Below are 16785 nucleotides of genomic sequence, written 5' to 3'. Positions count from 1 at the left end.
ACTGCAGTCGCCATCCGAATGTCACTTTTATCATATTTTATAATGTTATTGAACGCGAGCGAAGCGAGCGCGAAATTTTTTCGATATAAAAAACGCAATCTGACTTAGAAAGTTATTGAAAACGCGAGCGAAGCGAGCGCAAAAATTGTTCGATATAAAAACGCAATTTGATACACAGTTGTACATTTTTACTTTTACTATGGAAATCAGTCACAGAATTTTATCACGAAAATTGGCAGTGCTGCAGCAGTAACGTTACAACAGAGTAATGCTGCTGCAGTCGCCACCCGAATGTCACCTTTATCATATCTTATAATGTAATTGTAAACGCGAGCGAAGCGAGCGCGAAAATTTTTCGAGATATAAAACGCAATTTGATAGACAGTTGTACATTTTTACTTTTAGTCCCAACCAGGCGCGAATCCAGGATTTCATACAGAGAAGGGATGGGACAGTTTTCTATCAGCCTAGCTTCGCATAGGGCTCGATATTTAAGGGTCTCAGCGAGGTTGTTTTCATACAGAAAAGATGCAAGAAAGCAGAGCTTGGAATTGACCAAGTGAATGTGAAGTGTGAGCAAGGCAGAAAGGCCCAGCTGCGAAAGAGGAACGCTTGGAACGCATAAGACCTTACGCCGAACTGCAAAAGAGTGGCTTGAAATTGAATCTATGCATATAATCACGACTCTTCTACTGCTCGCTTTTTGGCTTCACTCGAAAGCGCTACTTGATAGGATGCTTGTAGTTTTCGGCTTTCACGGGGCCCCTTATAACACTTTGACAGTTAGGTCTCAGGATCGCGGCTAAGGAGCAACTCGGCTTGGCCGACAAATCTGGCATGCAAGAGAGCAAAATTCGCTATAAAATCGGTAACCTGTGTCGAAAAAATCGGCTGGCCGCAAGCCCGAAAGCAAGATTTTGTTCCATGACTTGAAGGGCCTCCGCGTAAGATCAAATCGAAAGCTTACGTTGGAGATGTTCTTACGTACCCTCACTCTCTTTCCCTACGACCCTTCGTTATTAGATGGGTACTTGTACACGTATTTTAAAAGTTTCATGTAGGTACCTACTCCACGACGACTGCAATGCTGATGCAGCCCGCGTTTTTTGCCTACGGTTTTGGTGCCCTCTAGACGTGGTGCCCTAAGAAAGTGCTTATTTTGCTTAAAAGGGTTAATCCGGCACTGCAAATGACAGAGCTCAATGTTTTTTTTTTTCAAAGTACCCACCTTCGTGGCAATTATGAAGTGCTTAAAGGAGGCGATACCTCCGTATGAATATGGATTTGATATGGGTGCGATATAATTACGATTAGGTATAATTCATGATGGAGACAATTGATAATTTTAAATAATTATGCAATTATACGCGTGTGGATATGTGTGTTTATTTTACCACTACATAACTATGTAAACTCATTTTTAGTTTTCTTGATTACCTACTTAATGTTTACTCAGTTCCCCAAAACATGGCACTGTGCAATGAGGGGCAATTAATTTACTGTCGTTTAATTTTGTTGTATTATTAATTTATTAAATCAACATAATTATTCAATTATTTTTGTTGATATCCGTAACCCCTCTTCTAAACTTAGAGTTAATTTGGCAAAATCTTTCCTCGGTGGCTTATTCATGTCACAACGTATTAAATTCAGCACCATCTGTTAGTTTACCAGGGTACTCAATAGTGGTAGCACATATTTGAAAAAAGTTTGCCCCTCCTTCCTAAGTAGCGCCATAAGATTCAGGGGCAAACTTAAGTCAATCGAGTGTTGTGGCTACCCCCCCTTTTAGGGGTTGAATTTTTATAGCCTATAACCTGGCCGGCATTTTTCTCGACAGATAAGTAAAGTTTTCATCAAAATCCGTTCAGCCGTTTTCACGTGATGCGCGTTCAAATAAACAGACAAACAGATAAACAGATAAACAGACAAACAGACAAAAATTCTAAAAACTTTTGGAACGTGTTCTGTTATCGATTCTAAGTATCCCCAGCCAACTTTTTTTCAAATATCTTCCATGTACAGACTTTCGACCGTCTTCAGCTTTATTATATGTATAGATAGATTATTCATCGAGTATTATTTGTACGACACTAAAGTTCACTGAATATTGATTTCAACAATTATTTTTTTACTAAATTACTTTTCACCTAGTATTCATGTAAATTGCCAAAAAAGTAGTTTAGGTTAGTTTGATCTGCAACCTCCAAGAAACCGAAATGTTGCTGGAAAAGTGGGTTAGGTTAGGTTAGAACTGCGACCCCCAAGAAAACGAACTGTTACCAAAAATGTGGGTTAGGTTAAGTTAGAACTGCGACCCTCAAGAAAATGAACTGTTGCCAGAAAAGTGGCTTAGGTTAGGTTAGAACTGCAACCCCCAGGAAAATGAACTGTTGCCAGAAAAGTCGTTCTATGTAAAAAAAAGTCGGTTCGCTGTTTGGTCGCAGTTCACCTAACACGCTCTTCCTCGCTTCGCTCGTCGTCGTACCTATCTTGACTCAGTGAACTCTGTCAAATGACTAGACGATATCGTATTAATAAATATCTAGCAAGTTGAATGATTTGACCATAGAAATGTACTCAAAACGTTGTACACATAGTAATAATCTACATAACAATAATTCTATAAAGTAAAACGTTGTCATGATGAAAATTTGGCGAATGTTGGTTGCCAAAGTAAATCATCTGCGAAAAGTTGTCTGGCAAGTGAAATTCGGACAATAAAACTTCGGAGAAAAGGCAGAACACCGTAGTAAATCTTGGTCCTTAAATAAATCATCTACTTCGTTATGTACCAATGTATTACAAAATACAGTCTACTTATAATTGTATTACGATTTCACATTAAACATGTCCTAATAAGAAATCTCAACTGATATAGTTCTTAAATGAAAAAAAAAATAGGCATTTTTAAGTAATTAGCACGAACGGTAGTTAATACAATACAATCGGAGTCATTACTAAAATATTATTCAAGTTTAGATCGCAACGAACTAGCATTTGTAGCAACAATATCCATATTAATTTAGCCAACAAAGTCTATACGATTTCAGTAAATTTCTGTACTGTAATGGATTAGGGTTTAGTCAAGTTTTGTCCAAACAAAAGCTAATCCAGTTCAGTTCGCATCTGGACCTTATCAGTATAGGCTTTGTAAATTCGCGACCCGGGCAGAAGGGCTTCACCTGACATATAAATACGACTAACATAATTTTATAACGTACCCTGCGACAGGAAAGTGTGAAGAGTTGCAGATCAGGATGGCGGTGTGGCGGCGGCCCGTCCCGCGTCATTAGCTCCGCTATGCGGGGGTCATTCTAGCCATGTCAACTCGGGCAGAGGGCTTCACCTGACATATAAATACAACTAACATAATTTTATAACGTACCCTGCGACAGGACAGTGTGAAGAGTTGCAGATCAGGATGCCGGTGTGGTGGGGGTCCGTCCCGCGTCGTTAGCTCCGCTATGCGGGGGTCATTCGACTCGGGCAGAAGAGCTTCACCTTCGGCTAATACCTGGGAAGAGAAAAAAAGGATTAGCCAAGCTTTACTGTGAAACGTCGTATGTCGAATGATGACATTGCGCCTCGCTATTGCCAAAGACATATGTAACTTCGTATAAGACGAATAAAGTCTAAGGAAAAAACGTGCCTCGGAATTCAAGCAAAAGTCATTCTCGAATAGATGGCGCACACACCTTTAGCCTATCCTCGGCTAGATGGCGTGACGATACCGTTTCATATTTAACAATTTTAACACATAGATATCAGTGAATGAACATGGATCAAAATGATATAAAAATAATAAAATCAAGCCATATATATACATTTTTTGATAACTTTATACGTTTTCATTTTGAGTTTTAGTCGTGTGTCGATAGATGGCAGTAAATTTACAGTGACTACAACATTTACAATGACAGGACCCCTCTATACTATCTATTCTTTTTGCTATTGCAAATGGATTGTACACAGACAATTTAGACTAGAGGAATGTTGTAAAAGTAAATTATGTAGTCAGTACATTTACTGCCATCTTTCGACACAAATTATTAAATTTTTTAGAACGCCATTTGGCTTTGATCCTTATTTTTCACTGATATATGTGTTAAATTTGTTAAATGTCAAAAAGTATCGCCATCTACTCGAGGATAGGCCAAAGGTATGGCGCCATACCTTTGGTCTACTCTCAAAGCGGCAGCCGAGGACACAACGGGGTCAAACGCTTTCCCCTTTACTCATAAACGCGCTACAAACCTCGATCTGTTATTTTTACTTATGTATTTGTAAGAAAGGGATAAAACATAATTTGACTAAATCAGGCCCGTAAAGTTTTATGAATTAAAGGGGGTTGACGATAGAGAAAAGCGGTATCACCCGGGGCAGTATAGTCAGTACTCACGGGCAGCGTGGCGCCCAGCAGCGCAGCGGCGCGCGGCGGCCACACGAGGCGCGGCGCGGCGCGCACCAGCACGCGCGCCGTGGCGCCCCGGCGCGCCAGGGACACGCGCAGCAGCGACACGCCGCGCAACGCCCAGGCGCATTCAGTACTCACGGGTAGCGTGGAGCCCAGCAGCGCAGCGGCGCGCGGCGGCCACACGAGGCGCGGCGCGGCGCGCACCAGCACGCGCGCCGTGGCGCCCCGGCGCGCCAGGGACACGCGCAGCAGCGACACGCCGCGCAACGCCCAGGCGCATTCAGTACTCACGGGTAGCGTGGAGCCCAGCAGCGCAGCGGCGCGCGGCGGCCACACGAGGCGCGGCGCGGCGCGCACCAGCACGCGCGCCGTGGCGCCCGCGCGCGCCAGGGACACGCGCAGCAGCGACACGCCGCGCAACGCCCAGGCGCATTCAGTACTCACGGGTAGCGTGGAGCCCAGCAGCGCAGCGGCGCGCGGCGGCCACACGAGGCGCGGCGCGGCGCGCACCAGCACGCGCGCCGTGGCGCCCCGGCGCGCCAGGGACACGCGCAGCAGCGACACGCCGCGCAACGCCCAGGCGCATTCAGTACTCACGGGTAGCGTGGAGCCCAGCAGCGCAGCGGCGCGCGGCGGCCACACGAGGCGCGGCGCGGCGCGCACCAGCACGCGCGCCGTGGCGCCCCGGCGCGCCAGGGACACGCGCAGCAGCGACACGCCGCGCAACGCCCAGGCGCATTCAGTACTCACGGGTAGCGTGGAGCCCAGCAGCGCAGCGGCGCGCGGCGGCCACACGAGGCGCGGCGCGGCGCGCACCAGCACGCGCGCCGTGGCGCCCCGGCGCGCCAGGGACACGCGCAGCAGCGACACGCCGCGCAACGCCCAGGCGCATTCAGTACTCACGGGTAGCGTGGAGCCCAGCAGCGCAGCGGCGCGCGGCGGCCACACGAGGCGCGGCGCGGCGCGCACCAGCACGCGCGCCGTGGCGCCCGCGCGCGCCAGGGACACGCGCAGCAGCGACACGCCGCGCAACGCCCAGGCGCATTCAGTACTCACGGGTAGCGTGGAGCCCAGCAGCGCAGCGGCGCGCGGCGGCCACACGAGGCGCGGCGCGGCGCGCACCAGCACGCGCGCCGTGGCGCCCCGGCGCGCCAGGGACACGCGCAGCAGCGACACGCCGCGCAACGCCCAGGCGCATTCAGTACTCACGGGTAGCGTGGAGCCCAGCAGCGCAGCGGCGCGCGGCGGCCACACGAGGCGCGGCGCGGCGCGCACCAGCACGCGCGCCGTGGCGCCCCGGCGCGCCAGGGACACGCGCAGCAGCGACACGCCGCGCAACGCCCAGGCGCATTCAGTACTCACGGGTAGCGTGGAGCCCAGCAGCGCAGCGGCGCGCGGCGGCCACACGAGGCGCGGCGCGGCGCGCACCAGCACGCGCGCCGTGGCGCCCCGGCGCGCCAGGGACACGCGCAGCAGCGACACGCCGCGCAACGCCCAGGCGCATTCAGTACTCACGGGTAGCGTGGAGCCCAGCAGCGCAGCGGCGCGCGGCGGCCACACGAGGCGCGGCGCGGCGCGCACCAGCACGCGCGCCGTGGCGCCCCGGCGCGCCAGGGACACGCGCAGCAGCGACACGCCGCGCAACGCCCAGGCGCATTCAGTACTCACGGGTAGCGTGGAGCCCAGCAGCGCAGCGGCGCGCGGCGGCCACACGAGGCGCGGCGCGGCGCGCACCAGCACGCGCGCCGTGGCGCCCCGGCGCGCCAGGGACACGCGCAGCAGCGACACGCCGCGCAACGCCCAGGCGCATTCGATCACGCAGCAAGCGCCATCTATGGACAACGTATTTTTTCTTTAAATATATATGTATAATGGGTCTATCACTTAATTCTAGGCAATTCGTAACAAGTTCCGACAGTCATAGAGCTACGCTATTTAGGCCAGACCGATTAAGTCAAAAAGATGCCCGGAGCGAACCCACACACGGGTTTCCCAAAGGTATACCGCGGTCAGCGATCACTAATAATTAGATCACAATGTTTAGTAGGTATAGACGAAAACGTTCAGTCGATCACATAATTTACGACGAATGAAATAATTCTCCAGTACAATATGTACAAATTTTTAGATAAAATCATGACAAAAGAGAAAGAAACTCGACGATGAAACTCACCAACGGGCTCCACCCAGGGGGCTGCAGTGACGTTGTGGGGCTCCGGGCCTTCGAGCAGTGACACCGCGAATGACGCACAGTTGCATCTAAAAAAGGAAACCTCATGACAAATAGAAAAACAATGTTTTTACTGTTTTTCAGCCTTTTTTATTTAACCGTATTTTACTAGTGAACAATTTTCGCTAAAGACCCAACCCCAAATCGCATGAGATCACTGTCTCGCTCTGATAAAAAATCTCAGCCGAAATATATAAAATAAAACAGCGAATTTTATTTCACGATTTCAAACGACGGACGCTAGGAGCCACGCTGTTACGTCGTCGCTCAAATCTAATGTTTAGTTAATTTCATTTTTATGTGTATTGTTTTTTTTTATCTTTTATTTTGTAGTTTACTGTAATGCTGTGTTACTTATTTGTTCAATAAATAAATAAATGATTAGTCCCAGGTTAAAATTCAGTATAATATTCTGATATCCACTCGGCTAATGGTAGTAAATCAGAATTATTACGTACGAAATAAACACTGTAAGAGGAAAAAGCAAACTAAGCAATGCTCAACATTACGAACTTTATGATGAAAAAAATGCGAATGCCGAAATAATAAATGCATTTGTATTTATAAGACCCAAAGGCAGATTTATTACTTACGTATGAAAGTTGTAGTATTCGCCAGTAGTAGGGTGAGTTGCTGTCAACGCGATGTGCAGATGATGTGGTTTGCCGACGCGAGCGTGCCCTGAACTGGATACTTGGATCAGCTCCGGAGGGGCGACTAGCACTCTGTGGACAATTGATCGATATAGAGCTTTAAGGTCCTTATAATAGAGCTAAAATTTGCATACATAACAGAAATGCTTCGTCAATTCTATGATACTGGCAGAATTTTCTTGGTTTACATAGATGTTGTGGTAAGGTTGAAAATGGTCGGATAAGTTCTTTAGTACCGATCCAGTGAAGATTTATGCAGAAGATAGAGTATTATTTTTACAAAAAACAAGTGACGATATGTGGCTTTCCATCACAGAAGGGTCCTTATGCTGCAAGTGCAATAAGGACGATTCCATTTGACATTGCAAGAGAAATTCTGATAGAAACGTTCTTATTACAGATGAAGCATAAGGACCCTTCTCTGATGGAAAGCCACATATAGGCTGTCAAATATGACGTCACAATAATTCCTAAATGTAGAATTTGCATACCTAACAGAAATGCTTCGTCAGTTCTATGGTACTGCAGAATATTCTTGGTGTACATAGACGTTATGGTAAGGATGAAAATGGTCGGATACGTTCTCTAGTACCGATCCAGTGAAGATTTATGCAGAAGATAGAGTATTATTTTTACAAAAAACAAGTGACGATATGTGGCTTTCCACCACAGAAGGGTCCTTATGCTGCAAGTGCAATAAGGACGATTCCATTTGACATTGCAAGAGAAATTCTGATAGAAACGTTCTTATTACAGATGAAGCATAAGGACCCTTCTCTGATGGAAAGCCACATATAGGCTGTCGAATATGACGTCACAATAATTCCTAAATGAAGGTATAGGTACATATATAGATATATTACTGTCTATGTTTCTATAATATACTCACTTGCCAAATGCCCGTACATAAGGGTAATCCTTCAGTTGCACTCGGACGTCTGTCTCACTCGTGCCGCGGACGGCCAGCATGCCCGCGGGAGAGAGCGAGACGGCATGAGGGTCCGCCGTTTCTACTTCAGACCATTGGACTGGCTCGTCGCCGCCTCCGCGATGCCTAAGCTGGATTTCCCTGTTGAAATATTGTTATATTAAGCATAATAAACATGGTTTTTAATTATTTATGTTATATATCTTAAGTCACAATCAAAATCTGCAATAACAATCAAAATTCAATTCTAAATTAAAAACCTGAAGGTTTTTTTGGCCTGCAAATTAAGGACCCATGGACCCAAGAGGTGATTAACCTCAAAAAGACCCATGGACACAAGGCTTGATCACTTATTAAATAGGACAACTCACTGAGTAGTATCAGTCCATGCTACGTAAAGTTCTGGAGGTACTACTGCCAAGGGCTCAATGGCTACTGCTGATGCTTTGCCTTCCACCTAAAATAACAGATTAAAAGGTATGAAACATAAGCGTAAAGATAAATCCATACTACAAGTATGAGAGATAACATTGAGAAGAAGCACACGCCTGGAGAAAAAAATAAACTTCAATATTTTATACAAGTAAATTGTCTTTTGTTACCGACTTAAACTGTATGCAATTTAAAATTACTGTAGCAAATAATGTAACAATTTCCTACCCTTCGAGAAACACTCCGTCCAGCAACGGAATAAAGCTTAGCCGTGACCGTGAACGGCCCTGCATTATTCGCCACAGCGTCAGTAATGGTTCCATTCTCCGTCGACCTGACCAGGTCCACATTCGCCTCGCCTTCGACCGTCAACCTTATCAACATTTCATCGCCCGCCGTCAACGCGCGTCCATCCTTATCGTATACCACGCAATGTATAATGAACAGTTCGGATTGTATGACTAATTTCGCTGGTCGAATAGAAACTTTAATACTATGGGGCTCAGCGACGTTTAAAATAGCGGTAGCGACTTCTGTAGCGCCGGATAGGAGGTGGACGTTGGTTGTGCCGATTTGGGTGCCTCGGACGAGGCTTATAGAGTCCTCTAGGCGAGCTATATCGTTGGTTGGTAGGCTCATGTAGTAGAGCGTTTCGGCAACGTCTTGGATGGTGAGACGGCCGGCGCGTGCACGGACAACTCTGCAAATAAATAAAAATCACTCAGTGTGGGGACAGTTTTACTCCTAAGTGTTATGTATCAAATGTGAAAACCAGTAACTAATTTAACAGCTGCAACAATGAAATTATACCTTCACTAAATATACTTTAGACACAGAGTAACGTGCACCACCTATTCCTACCTGTACAGAGATATTATTATATATTGTTTAATACACTAGCAGCTGAAAGCTGATGCGTGTATATCACTGCACTTATTTTTTTTTATATGTAGAGCTAATGAATATAATACACCTACTTATATCGGAGCGTATCCCCAGGTGCTATGGTAGCTATAGCCGGCGTTAAAACCACGCTAGCAACCACATTCAGCTTGAAATCAGTACAGATGTCCTTCAGACAGACGTTAACGCGCACATCGCCCATGGCCTGGCCGTAGAGCAGCACGGAGTAGGAGCGCACACCCAGGCTCTCTAGCTCGGCTATGCTGCGAGGCGCTTCGTAGTCTGTGTCCCGCCATCGGACAAACCTAGAATATGGTAACGGTTAATAGGTGATTAGAAGCAAGGGAAGTAAATGTGCTTAAAAAAATGAATGGTAAGATTGAAAATTGTACTGTCCAAAACTTCCAACTATGTACTTGTAAGGGCGTCCACTAGCTGGCGTCTGTGCAACCGGAGCGGGCGAGCGGGTTAACGAAAAATAGTATGAGCAACGCTAACTGACGCGGACGGTGCGACTGTTTTTACCTACATTAGCACCCGCGTGCGTGCTAATGTAGGTAAAATCCGGTAAAATGCGGGTCCCGCTCCGTGCAACAGCGCCAGCTAGCGGACGCCCTAAAAGCTGTTACCAATATTGTTGGAATCTTCTAGCTTTAATAATAAAATTACGATAAGGATTGTTTGGTAAAATTAAAGTGTACTTACGTGACTAATGGATCTTTTTCGATATTACTGCCAAGGTTTTCTATAGTCCATGTGAAACTCACTCCTTCCAATGTTGAGAATGTGTTTCCTAAATACAAAAATAAAAAAGGAATTTAATAATTTGATGCGTTGGTTCTTAAGGAATATAAATAAAAACCGGGCAAGTGCGAGTCGGGCTCGCGCACAAAGGGTTCCGTACCATAATGCAAAAAAAATCGGTTACCCATCCAAGTACTGACCCCGCCCGACGTTGCTTAACTTCGGTCAAAAATCACGTTTGTTGTATGGGAGCCCCACTTAAATCTTTATTTTATTCTGTTTTTAGTATTTGTTGTTATAGCGGCAACAGAAATACATCATCTGTGAAAATTTCAACTGTCTAGCTATCACGGTTCGTGAGATACAGCCTGGTGACAGACGGACGGACGGACGGACGGACGGACGGACGGACAGCGAAGTCTTAGTAATAGGGTCCCGTTTTACCCTTTGGGTACGGAACCCTAAAAAAGGACAAGGATATTTTTTTTTTTTTTTTTTTTAATTTATTTAGGAAACAAACAGTCGCATACAAATATGTTTAAGCTTGCAGATATACAATAAAGACCTATAGTTCCATTAAATATAAAATAATGATATTGATAATAAGTAGAAACAGGGCTAGTTCGGTTCTGCCTATAAGTAGGAAGATGCACAGAAGTAACAATTGGATACACAACTCATAAAGTACCAAGTATCGATCATGCTTACAGACGTAAGTACATACATTTCATAAGACTGTAAAACTATGACTTTTTTTTTTTTTTTTTTTTAAACTAAGTATGTAATAACATTAAACTGTTATGGAAATATTTGGCTCCGCAGACCACTACTATATTTACCGAAAGACAATGAGAAGATATCTAGATTTATGAAGTTAACATTATAATTTTGACAGGCTCGTCTAAAGAAAGTATTTTTGGCGAAATTAGAACTACAAAAGCTGATATGGAATGTTTGGGGGTGACGAGTGGGAATACGACGCGGCAACTTAAAAACAATTTTTTCAAGAAGAGTGGGAGAATCAATGAGGCTATTTAGGAGTTTATAAAGAAACATTTGATCTATAAATACACGTCTTTTTTCTAGTGGCCCAAGACCACGACGGTGTGTGCTATTCTCTGACATGTTTAGACCGTGGCGGAAGTGGAGCGACTTTAATAACTTGTTTTGAATTTTTTCAATTCTTTTTATATGAACGGTATATTGAGGGGTCCAGACAACGCTACCGAATTCTAAAATGCTGCGAACATAAGAGGAGTATAATACTTTTAAGGTGTTTGGATCTTTAAATGGGTGAGATAGTCTAAGTATCAGACCCAATTTCTTGTAGGCCTTCGTGGTGATGTGGTCTATGTGTGAAATGAAATTGAGCTTAGAATCTAAAATAATGCCAAGATCTCGAATCTTTGTGACTCTATTTATGACCTTTCCTGAAAAATTATAATTGAAAAGAAGCGGACTACGTTTACGAGTGAAAGTAATACAGTTGCATTTGTCAGGGTTTAGAAGTAATTGGTTATAACCGCAATATGTGGCAAAGCTATCAAGATCACGTTGCATGTCCAGGCAGTCGTTCTTTGTTTCTATGATTTTGTAAATTTTTGTGTCGTCTGCATAGACTAGATGTTTAGAACTAGAAAACGATGAACCCATGTCGTTAACATATAGGATAAATAACAGCGGTCCTAAATGAGAGCCTTGAGGGACCCCTGAATCAATGGTTAAGTATCTGGAAGTATAGCCCCTCAGTGATACCGCCTGGCATCGGTTTTGGATATAGGATTCAATCCACCTGTAGAGATCGCCGTGTATACCGAGTTCGTATAATTTGTGTAATAACATAGTATGGTTAATTTTATCAAAAGCTTTTGAGAAATCGGTATACACGGCGTCAACCTGATGACCGTTGTCAATAGCGTTCAGAATAAAATCTGTGAAGGTAATGAGATTCGTGTCGACACTACGGCCACGAAGAAAACCGTGTTGGTCAGGAGAAATTATACGAATGATACAACTTGCCAATTCGGAGGTCACTATTTTTTCAAGAATTTTGCCAAATATGCATAATTTAGATATGGGTCTGTATTGTGTCACATCATGTTTATCTCCGCTTTTGTGTATTGGTGTTATTAAAGCCGTTTTCCAAACAGAAGGGAAACAACCCTCGGATAACGATTTACGGAAAATAATAGTGAGAGGAGTAGCCAATTCCTTACTACAGCGAGAGATTAAAATAGGATGAATACGGTCGAGACCCGCTCCCTTATTTGTATTAACCTGTTGGAGATGTTTAAGGACAAGTGTTTTATTTATGTTAATCGAAGAGATATCTACCGGACTATTGTTTGTGTAAGAATTAGGAGAGACTGGGTGCACGGTACCTTTAACAAAAACTGAATGGAAATAATCATTAAAATAATTAGCTACTGTCTCGCTGTCAGTAGAGGAGTTGCTTCCATAATACATACAGTCTGGGGTTTTGTTTGCGGAAAACTTCGATTTAATATAGCAACTTTTTTTAGTCACTCTTTTTACTTGATATAAATTTTAATTTAAAAACAATACTTACACAAAACCTAAAAGTAACAACTAAAACTAAATATAAAATATCTCTCCGAAGCTACCCGCTTCTGGAATGGAACCTAGAATGCTGGCGGCGCCCCTTTGAACCGCCAGACTTAATCTTTCTGCCAAGAAGGAGCCCGCTCTGTGGTCGCCCGAGACACCTATTAGTCTGACCGACACTTCCTTTAGTCACTCTTTGTCATTGTTACATTCTCCTGGGTCTCTTTTTAAACCATAGAGCATTTACATTTTAAATTACCAAATAATATATGTATTAGTGGTCATTATAAGCCCATTCCATTGTGGGTCATCTAAATAATGATTAAAGTGTTAATAGAATAAGTTACAACATTTTTCCTATGTTCATGTGTCCTCCTTAAAGAAAAGAATTTAGTCAATGATAAATTGATAACAGAAATAGTTGATCCACTCGTTTTTAGGGTTCCGTACCCAAAGGGTAAAAACGGGACCCTATTACTAAGACTCCATTGTCCGTCCATCTATCTGTCACCAGGCTGTAACTGATGAACCGTAATAACTAGTGTTGAAATTTTCACAGATGATTGCCGCTATAGCAACAAATACTAAAAACAAAATAAAATAAATATTTAAGTATTAGGGCTCCCATATAACAAACGTGACTTTTTTGCCGTTTTTGGCGTAATAAATAAAATAAAAATAATATTAGGACCATAAGATCGTTTTATTAATAATCAAGAAACTGCTACCACTTTCTTGATATCCGGATGTCAACCTTTTAGTGTCAAATTTTTGAATTGACATCTTATACATTATCACTTAACAGCATCCATCTATGTATATTTGACTTTGGGATTGACATATATAATTCAGCCAACACTCACCCGCATCATCATAAGCAACCACCTCAAAAGCCTCTGGGGCCTCTTCCAAGTAGAGCTTCCAAGTTGTGCTCATCACCTTCAGAGAGCTGATCACGTCTATGTCTACATCTCCCCGCAATATCTATGGATCGAAACTCAGTGTTTTATGACATAGAACTGTTCCCATAATAAAGTTTCACATATAAGAGGCTATTCATAAATTACGTCATTTCAAATTAGGGGGGGGGGGGGGGGGGGGTCTGGACATCGGATGACGGTAGCATGACGTAGGAGGAAATGGGGTCATTCGTAGCATGATTTTTGGATGATTGGGAGGGGGGGGGTCAAATATCGTTGACGTAATTTATGGAGAGCCCCTAAGCCATAAAAGTGACTTATAACTCCTGTAAGGCTTTTAAAGTCATTAGCTGGAAATAAGACCCACAGTCTAACTGTACACACATTTTCAATAAATAAATAAACCACTACAAATTTCAATATTTGTTTGGCCCAATGATAAGGTGATAATCTTAATCACACTTTCCAATTTTAATGAAATAGTTATGTTTGCATTTCAGCAATCTTATTCTTTTATCAGTTTCAGTTTATGAAAGCATTCTCGCAATGTACAATTAATAACAAAGGCCAAAGTCAGACCACTAAACGACATTCATACTCTTTCCCGCCATAACGAGTATAGCGTATTTACCTCGCCGCTGTTGACTTCTTCCGCAAGAATAATCACGGAGCCGGGTGGTTTACAAGATTTAGACACGGAAACTCGTGCAGCACGGGAACAATGCCCCCAGGAGTCGTCGTAAATAGGCTCCAAGTCGATGATGTCATCGCGAGATAAACTCCTACAAAAAAATCATTGTGTAACCAATTTGCAATAAGGTTCCAAGACAATTATAAGTAAAAAGATGCTGGGTGTACTTACCAAGTATAACAACCACCTTCTATTATTTCAAACGTGAAATTCACGGTCATGTTTTCAAACCAAGGCAAAAGCACCCTCGGCGTGTTTATCTTGGCACTTTCACTGGTTTTTATACACAAATACGTAATGCACGTCAGGATAACTCCTCTGCGCAAGGACTCCATGGTTCTTATTGTATTAATTACATGTGAAACTAGATTTTATACAACTTTATATTCAGTAAATCGTCTCTCTAACCTACAAAAACAAGCAGCGCATTTTTGAAATATTGACAGTTTTTTTTTTTTTTTTTTTTTTTTTTTTTTTTTTTTTTTTTTTTTTTTTTTAATGGCCTTCTATTAATTTGCCAGTGTCATGTCGATTTGTGTTAACAATAATCAAATAATTCGGAACGCGAAATCTTACCGAAGCCACAGTTGCTAATCCATATTATGAATACTTCTAAAAAATCAAAAGGGTTAGTATGGGTTAGAGAAAACGATTCACAACTACTAGGTTAGTAATATTAGACATGAAGAAAAATGAGAGACAATATTATTATTAAATTGATAAACAATCAAATCATTAAAACTTTAAATTATTAAGCTTGCAAAAAGAGATCAGGGCCACTAAGATGTCCCTATCTTTAACTTGTAACAACTCTAAAATGTGAGTGGGGAAAGGGACTTTAAGACTTACGAGATCTGCGTATAGGCCATCGTGATTATATAACGGACACACAAAGAAAATATGATTTAGGTCTCCTTCGTCCAGTCCGCACTCACATAAAGAAGAGTCCCGAATATGAATTTTCTTTAAGTGGGCAGGGGTACTGCAATGTCCCAACCTCATTCTGATGATAACAGAACAAAACTGTTTTTCAATAAATATTTTTGAGAACCATGGTTTTCGCGACACAGAAGGTTGTACAAGGTAATAAGGTTTAGACTTGCCACGGTTGGAGGTAGACCAATCGGCAGCCCAAGTCCGGGTCAGCATCCTGGCCGCAAGAGGGACTAAATCATGACAGTAGTTTCTAAACGGGACCTTGTCACCACATACAACGGCGTCCTTGGCGACTCGGTCGGCCCGCTCATTTCCTGAGACCCCCGAGTGGCCAGGAACCCAAGCCAAGACAACCTCAAGTCCTCTTTCCCTGCAGCATAAAAGATTCTTCTTTATTTCGTACACGATAGGGTTATGGCACCGAACCGCGAATGGATTTGATAATAACGCCTGTAAGCAACTACGGGAATCCGAAAAAATTATACTTTTTCTTAACTTGAAGATTAAAATATATTTAACGCTCTCCAATACACCAATACATTCGCCAGTGAAAACTGATGATTCAGGAGGGCATTTAACTTTTTGAACAATCTCATACTGAGAGTGGTAAATACCTACTCCCACACATCCTGTCGGGGTCAATTTGGACGCATCGCAATATATTGTGTTCCAACCATGCCATTCACGGGAAAGGATCTGACGCATGTATTCGTTAGCATGCGGATCGTTGTGACTTATATCGAAATTTAAGATAACACGAGGTTGATGTATGATAATCTCATAATCAAATTCAAAAAGAGGAAGCCGAGGGGAATGAAATACTGGGTCTTTTAAAGATTGGAATTTTCTTAGACTGTTCACGAGACATGGCTGTTCATTATAGCTTAAGGCAGAATTTGATTTTAGGTCATATAAACGGTGGATGATGGGATGATATGAAAATTGCAGGGATCTAAAAAGGTAACTGTCGGCTAAAAATTGGCGGCGCAAATTAAGAGGTGGTTCGGCGCATTCAACCTGCATGGCTTTTATAGGGCTAGTTCTCATTGCGCCTAGGATAATTCTTAAAGCTCTAGATTGTATTCGATCTAACTGAGTTAATCCGGCTTTGTTGCCCGGTACCAACAAGTGAGTACCGTAATCCAAAATACTACGAACTGTGGCGTTGTAAACTAATCTCAGGGAAATAGGGTGAGCACCCCACCAAACTCCTGAAAGGCACCTTAGAGTATTGAGCCCACGTTCACATTTTTTTATAACGTATTCAAAGTGCAAAGACCCATTTAATTTTGAATCAAGAATGACCCCTAAAAATTTAAATGAGAGACGGACAGGAATTCTAGCTTCCCTGATTGCTATGTTAATA

General features: G+C 43.3%; 1 protein-coding gene across 1 annotated transcript in view; it reads right to left on the bottom strand.

The window, feature by feature from the left end:
* LOC134797563 (nuclear pore membrane glycoprotein 210) overlaps nt 1-14926 on the bottom strand; it is a 39808-nt gene extending 24882 nt beyond the window's left edge. Inside the window, exons 1-12 of the mRNA XM_063769851.1 lie at nt 14655-14926; nt 14424-14574; nt 13736-13856; nt 10269-10356; nt 9638-9868; nt 8889-9360; nt 8600-8685; nt 8190-8369; nt 7241-7372; nt 6591-6676; nt 6086-6249; nt 3389-3517 (exon numbers count right to left, since the gene is read on the bottom strand). Coding sequence (XP_063625921.1) covers nt 3389-3517; nt 6086-6249; nt 6591-6676; nt 7241-7372; nt 8190-8369; nt 8600-8685; nt 8889-9360; nt 9638-9868; nt 10269-10356; nt 13736-13856; nt 14424-14574; nt 14655-14818 — 2004 coding nt within the window. The 5' untranslated portion in view covers nt 14819-14926. The remainder of the gene's footprint in view (nt 1-3388; nt 3518-6085; nt 6250-6590; nt 6677-7240; nt 7373-8189; nt 8370-8599; nt 8686-8888; nt 9361-9637; nt 9869-10268; nt 10357-13735; nt 13857-14423; nt 14575-14654) is intronic.
* Between the last annotated feature and the right edge of the window lie 1859 nt (nt 14927-16785).

The sequence above is a fragment of the Cydia splendana genome, chromosome 15, assembly GCF_910591565.1.
Source record: "Cydia splendana chromosome 15, ilCydSple1.2, whole genome shotgun sequence".
Taxonomy (NCBI): Eukaryota; Metazoa; Arthropoda; class Insecta; order Lepidoptera; family Tortricidae; genus Cydia; species Cydia splendana.
This window is presented reverse-complemented; position numbering and strand designations above follow the sequence as displayed.